Below are 6719 nucleotides of genomic sequence, written 5' to 3' on the forward strand. Positions count from 1 at the left end.
TTTTCTAATTGTACATAGTTAATTTTAATTATGTTAGAAAAAAAGGGAGAGACGCTGCCTGATGTATTTTCCCAAATGACCCTTTAATTATATTTATCATATTTCCTCTTTTGTTAACTTGATAATCTCTGCCTGACCTACCTTTTTTCTAATTGTACATAGTTAATTTTAATTATGTTAGAAAAAAAGGGAGAGACGCTGCCTGATGTATTTTCCCAAATGACCCTTTAATTATATTTATCATATTTCCTCTTTTGTTAACTTGATAATCTCTGCCTGACCTACCTTCGGTGTCCAAGAGGGTACGCCGCACTTTCTTTCTTCCTTTCCTTCATAAATAAATTTTTTACTCTTATTTTAATTAGGTTCTCTTTTTTTTTTCTAATAGTAAAGACAAGCTTCGTGATTTGGGGTTATGGCTTAAAAGTGCTTTGAAGATTATCATTTTAAAATAATTTTGATTATGTCCACCGGATGCAGCTGTCTACTTCGAAACTATGGATTTTTTATGGCATTCAAATAGTGGCAATTTAAGAAAAATTCCTCAAGGACCCAAAATATAGGACCAATAGGGGGGACAAGTGAGGTGTTCCCCTCCTATTGGATAATGAGTTGGCAATCATTAATGATGGCTAACTCATTATCCAATAGGAGGGGGAAACCTCACTTGTCCCCCCTATTGGTCCCATATTTTGGGTCCTGTAGCAAAGCTCTCAATTTAAATACAAAATGGTGGCATTTATGTCATTTAAGCGGTCATATTAGCAATTAGTCCCTAAATTTTGGGAATAGAACAAATACAGTACATCTCATCCATACCGACGGGTGCCCAGTGGCTCTCCGTTTCCCCCCACAGAGTAACTTCTTTGTGGGCCACAGGGGTCCACTGGTTTCCTTCTCCACAAAAGAGCCCCGTTTCAGTGGGCTAATTTCTATAGGCTCCTCTAAAATGGGCCCGGTATTATACTGATGACATCGCCCGAAACAATATAAAGGCTGTTTTCACATATTAGTCCCTCACATCTTGAACTACTGTATATCACTACCTACTATCCTTAAAAAATAGAACTTGCCCACAAAGATCATCAACTCCTAAAGCGATCTCGCAAGTGGGTCCCCCCAATGACCAAATTGCCTCTCGATGTATGTTTTCCACGAAAAGCCTTTGTGTTCAAGAGACATAAACCAACGGGCATTTTCGCCATGAAGGGGCCAATTTTTGCAGGACCTTGAGGATTTGAGGTACTCACGAGCAATTTTAAAGACGCGAGAGACTAATATGAAATTATGAAAATTCTGAGGAACTGATATCTAAAAAAACCCAAAGTAGAATACTCTGGAAAAAAAGAAAAGAAAAGAAAACGTATAACAATTATAATAAACAAGTGACAATAGATTAGATAAGAGAGTAAAACCCCAGCATAATAATAAAAGCGAAAATCTACTTGCTTGCTTCTTGGCCTAAAAAGCGACGACAACAAGCGGCGCCAATCAATCAATCGGTCGATTCAAGAACAAAGAGTAAAGGTACCACTTTCATCTTCTTGATTCCATTACCGTTAAAATCTGAGTTTTTTTCCTGATTTTTTTTGCTATTTTTGTGCAAATTTTTGGCAGAAAATTGATGCTAGGTGATCTATGCTTCTCGCTAGATCCGTTTGTTCTTGGATCCGGCAGCTTCTCGCATGCATGGGGTCAGTTTTAATTATCCCTTTTTTTCGCAAATTTTTAAATAAATTTTATCCCTTTCTTGAAGTTTTAGGTTTGTAATCTGGTGATTATGCTTTTCGTTTGCTTGAAGGAATAGATAATTGATTGAATGAATTAAATGAGCAAAGATGTTTGTTTTAGTGTTTGATGGGTTCTTTTAGATCGATGCTGAGGACTGGATGCATTTATGTTTATATCATAATGCGAAGATCCTTGAGGAAACTGACGGTGTCGTGTTCGCCTTCTATATTTAGAGTGAGATTGAAAGAAAATAGGTCTTTCGTTTCTAGGGTTTATTGCTATTTAAGTGGATTAAGACATGGATGATGTTTTTAATTATTTATCAATTCGATTTGTGTTCCTCGTGTTATCGAAATCCGTTTCTATCCAACTAGTTTGTTTCGTCACTAGAGTATTTAACCATGCAGGCTCTTTTGGAAATTTCTCGACTGAGATATGTTTCTGTATGTAGTAGTCAGAATTTTATGAGGGCGTGTTCTGAAGAAAGGAAAGAGGTGGAGGCAGTGTCTCGGTCTTTTTCTTTGTAAAGATTGTTTCTCTGAAGATTTTAGCATGTTGACAATTTCTCTTGCTGATAAATTGTGGGACGCTAAAATGTGGGGAAAATGTGAACGATTGCTATAGTTACCAATTTTTAGAGTGATATGATTAGTCATTTAGTGGGTATCTGCATTAGTTGATTAGCTTTTCTTTCCGTAGAAAGTCACCATTATGTTGGGGAAAAAAATCCACTTCTTCATTCATTAAAGGTGATTCACATCATCCATTAATCAAAGACAATATCTAATTATGCTGACATGATTAGGAAAAACTTTCGTGTAGCTTGGCTTCTTCTTGACGAATCACCGTTATGTTGAAAATATCCTCGTCTTCATTCATTAAAGGTGATTCTTATTCTCCATTAATCAAAGACAATATCTAATTATGCTGACATGATTAGGAAAAATTTTCGTGTAGCTTGGCTTCTTCGTATCAATGTGTTATAATTAGTTGAGTACTGAAGTGAGTCACTAATCATTATCCGTAATAATCCAAATGCTTAACGATTATTCACTATCCCTTGTCGTGCATAATTTTCCAATTTTTTTGTCCTTTTGGATTCTAAACAAATCAGATGATTCATCTATGATGATACCTTTGGCATTAATCATAATTATAATCTATCATTGAAGTTATCAATAAATTCAACATTTAAATTCAACTTTTTTTATTTTCTTCTTTATATATTAACGTTAATTGTACTGGTTTCAGTTAGTTTCGTTGCTGATAGAAAATGATGCTAATCTTCTATATGGTAAAACCTGATTTGTAACAGAACAGAGGTTGTCTTGGCTGCTGTACAAAACCCACTCCAATAACTGCTGTTGATGAGCCTTCAAAGGGATTAAAAATTCAAGGTCGAACTGTGAGAAAACCCAGCATTTCGGAGGACTTGTGGAGTACAAGTACGTATGAGATGGATAATAGCGGAATTCAATCACAGAGGAGCATTTCTTCGATGAGCACATCGACACAACCTGTAGATCACAATGGAGCTGGAAGCACCAGTAGCCCTACTGAATTTGTGAACCATGGTAATTGTGAATTTATTTATTATGATCTTGTATTACAACTCAGGTATAGTTTATATGATTATTAACCATTTCCCTTTTTTACGTGCTTCCCTTTTAAAATTTATGATATATCGGTGTAGTTATGGAACTTATGTATATAACAAAGTAGGAGAATTAAGTAGTACGTAGTACAACAACACAACCTTTATCCTAAATGATTGGGGTCAGCTACATGAATCTAATTTTCCCATTCCATTCTATTATGGACCATCTCCCCTGTTAAGTTAATCATTACCATATCCTTCTCAATTGCTCACAACCAAGTTTTTTAGGTCTTACCTCTAGAATTAAGTAGTACAAGTAGCAGGAAATTGTTACTCCCCCAATTAGAGAATATTTTTAGGTGCTCTCATAGGATAGGACTATTTCAAAATTTTTGTTTCAATAATTTCCATTTCAAGAGTTTCTACTGCTAAAAAAAAGATTAAATGATAGATTCCTTCATAGGAAAAATACATTAGTTATATGCTAAATATATTAGTTTTTATGCAAGTAATGATCATGAGATTTGCGAGTAGTATTAGTTTGTGGGAATCCTCATGGCAATTTGAGTGCATTATTAGGTGGTCTTATAGGATAAAACATGCTGAGCTATGTTGTGTGGAACAGGTATTGGACATGGGGACACGACAAATTTGAAAAAAGCAGGGTACGGAGACACAACAAAATATATATTAATATTAATAATTTACATGTGTTTTTTTTCATTCGCATGTTTCGAGAATTAAAAATCTTATAATTTTATGTTTCGTTTGTTATGTTGACTATCAATGGGAAAGCCTCTCGTTTTTTTAACTAGATACGCAAATGGCCCTCTAAAATCATAGTTCTAGATGAGTATGGGGAAAATAAACTTGACCCTTGGCCAAAAACTTTCAGAAAGTGTGTGCGAAGCATAGAAGTCGGGAACGTGGTACGCCATAGTGAACTGTGAACCAGGTTCAATCATCCCAGAATCGTGCGGAACATGACCTGATTCACGAACTTCAGCGACTTGATTTAGAATTCAAACCAGTTAATTTTTGAAGAAAGATAACTCTTTTTAAGAGAATAAACAATGAAAACGTGAGAAATTAAGCAAATAAAGTATGCATATCTTAATTGCAACATGATTTTTAAGGTTCTTTTACCATTACTGATATCAACAAGCATTTCAGAATAGAACCTAAAGCGTACCACATTCCCTAACGTATCGTATGAGCCTACCCCCTCGTACCCGCTTCCTAATGAGTGACGTACCACGTTCCCATACCCGTCCCGTGAACCGGAACGAACCAGGTTCCATGCAACTATGGTGCGAAGGGTAGGGATATACGTTGAAGAAGTGTATGCAAGTCTTTTAAATTAAAACATGTATTATATAATTGAATACAAATGTGAATGAATATATGGATATATTCAAGGATTTTCCTATTGGTGTCCGGCAGGGGTACGAGAATTGTCAGGTATGGGTGCGGCTTCATGATGGAATTACCAACGCAACATAGATGCTTAGGAACATTTTGTATTCAACCTGTTATGTTGAGACTATATTTACGGCCTGGAGATATAAGGTGGTTTATTATTAAAATCCTTACTATTTTGGCACTATAAGCAAATCAAGAAAAGGAAAATCAGCACAAGGCTTTATCCCAAACTATTTATTGCCCCTCGCTGTGCTGGCAATAAATCAGCTACCTGTGATCATGTTTGCTTCAATTTCCCTTGCCGTGCTTATTTTTCCAACAAGAGTTTCCAGTTGATGCTGGGTTGAATAGTGCAGATCAATAGTTTGTTGGCTCAGAGAAAACTATACCATGAAACACAGTAATGCTGAACTATAATTGTGTTTTCTGAGATTTAGGTTAATGTTTAGCAGCAATAGTGGTAGATGTAGTAAGCGTAAATTACCCGCCTATGGTGGGTGGGCATTGGTGCTCGAATGCATATATTTGTTCTTGTGTATTTTGCTTCTCTGTTTGTGTTTCCTCATCCCTTTGCCATTACGATTGAGAAATGCCAACATTTACTGACGCTTTTTATGTTCTAATTATCTTTTATGCTTTTTAAATTTATTGGTGCAGGTCTTCTTCTTTGGACACAAAATAGACAGCAATGGATTGGAAACAAAAAACCTGAAAACCGCAAACAACAGCTTCGAGAACCAAGGTTAAGGTATGACTTAGCTATCTATGCTGGAAGTCAGCATCAAAGAATTATTTGGAGGTGTGCATCAAAAGGACTTAATTGGAAATGTTATGAAGAAGACTCGTTTGATTTAATTAATTCTGGCAGCTAAAAAACATGAGGAAACCTTTGCTCACAGGAAGGTTTACTTTGTGAACTTCTTGATTGGGAGCTCAATTTAATTAAATGTTTTCTTTCATTATTGATATTTGGGTGGGTTAGTCAGGCTTAATATATTGGTAATCAAGCTGAATCATTTAAACATGTATCTCGAGTTTTACCAAAAATTTATCAGAATGACATTTTTTTTGGTGCTCCTTGGAGCCGTGTGTTCCCAGATTTGCGCGTCTGCTGCAAGTAAATATTAAGTCTGGTCAATATTGATTTTATATTAAGCAAGCTGCTTGTATCTTTCTTGTTGTTATTAGCATCTGATATCTGATTCAATTGGTTTACATTTTTTTCCTTCGCGCAGCTGGAATGCAACATATGATAGTTTGCTAGGGACCAACAAGCCCTTTCCGCAACCTATTCCTCTCTCTGTAAGTTCGAAGAATTGTTCACTTGCCTTAATTATACTTGAAAGCATCATAATATTTGATGTTTCACTTTATTTTCTCTTTGTTTAATTGCAGGAAATGATTGATTTCCTCGTGGATATCTGGGAGCAGGAGGGGATGTATGATTGATTAAAGATCGAGGAGGAAAAAGGATGTTATTTGTAATTGAATATTAATGTCAAATAGAAGGTAAATACTACTGAGTGCATAGTGGAAAAAAGCATTTGCATGCTGTAATTGGCTTAGCCCCAATGATGCGGGTAACATGAACATAACTCGAAAGATGACCCATATCACGATCCAATTTATTACGGTGTGCTCTCTTAAATTCCTCCAATTCAAGTGTTGTTCCTTTGTCCATTATGTTATATATCTTTGGCTAAATAAGACGTAAATATCTCCTAGTTTCACCCATTTAGCGCTTAAGTACTCTTGGCTTCTTTTCTTAAGATGTATATACTCTTTAAGTTGTTTAAAATGGCATGTTGGTACTCTCTATCATGAAATATCATGAAAACATGAGAATGTTATGATACTTACAGGCTAATTGCAGAGTTTTCAAATCTTTAATGTTTGTTAAGTTTATTGGTAAATCGATCTCAATTCTAATTTAAAGTAAAATCAAGATAAATTTAAAACGTAATCTTGA

General features: G+C 35.4%; 1 protein-coding gene across 2 annotated transcripts; it reads left to right on the forward strand.

The window, feature by feature from the left end:
* On the forward strand, positions 1319 to 6430 carry LOC109828793. Of its 2 annotated transcripts, none has more exons than XM_020395733.1 (6): positions 1319 to 1527; positions 1618 to 1694; positions 3052 to 3305; positions 5408 to 5498; positions 5986 to 6052; positions 6146 to 6430. In XM_020395733.1, exons 2-6 carry the CDS (start codon positions 1639 to 1641, stop codon positions 6197 to 6199), a joined length of 522 nt encoding a protein of 173 aa, XP_020251322.1. In that variant the 5' UTR covers positions 1319 to 1527; positions 1618 to 1638; the 3' UTR covers positions 6200 to 6430. The 2 variants fall into 2 exon arrangements, with proteins under 2 accessions (XP_020251322.1, XP_020251323.1); XM_020395734.1 differs by having other exon boundaries at positions 1320 to 1527; positions 3047 to 3305.

The sequence above is a fragment of the Asparagus officinalis genome, chromosome 1 (assembly GCF_001876935.1).
Source record: "Asparagus officinalis chromosome 1, Aspof.V1, whole genome shotgun sequence".
NCBI classification, from domain to species: domain Eukaryota; kingdom Viridiplantae; phylum Streptophyta; class Magnoliopsida; order Asparagales; family Asparagaceae; genus Asparagus; species Asparagus officinalis.

What these genes read in the sequence shown, in the direction of transcription:
- LOC109828793 (XM_020395733.1), top strand. Translation starts at nt 1,639, where the DNA reads ATGCTTCTCGCTAGATCCGTTTGTTCTTGGATCCGGCAGCTTCTCGCA. An exon ending in TACTGAATTTGTGAACCATG is followed by an intron (nt 3,306 to 5,407) that starts GTAATTGTGAAT and finishes TTATTGGTGCAG; the next exon opens with GTCTTCTTCTTTGGACACAA. An exon ending in CTTCGAGAACCAAGGTTAAG is followed by an intron (nt 5,499 to 5,985) that starts GTATGACTTAGC and finishes TCCTTCGCGCAG; the next exon opens with CTGGAATGCAACATATGATA.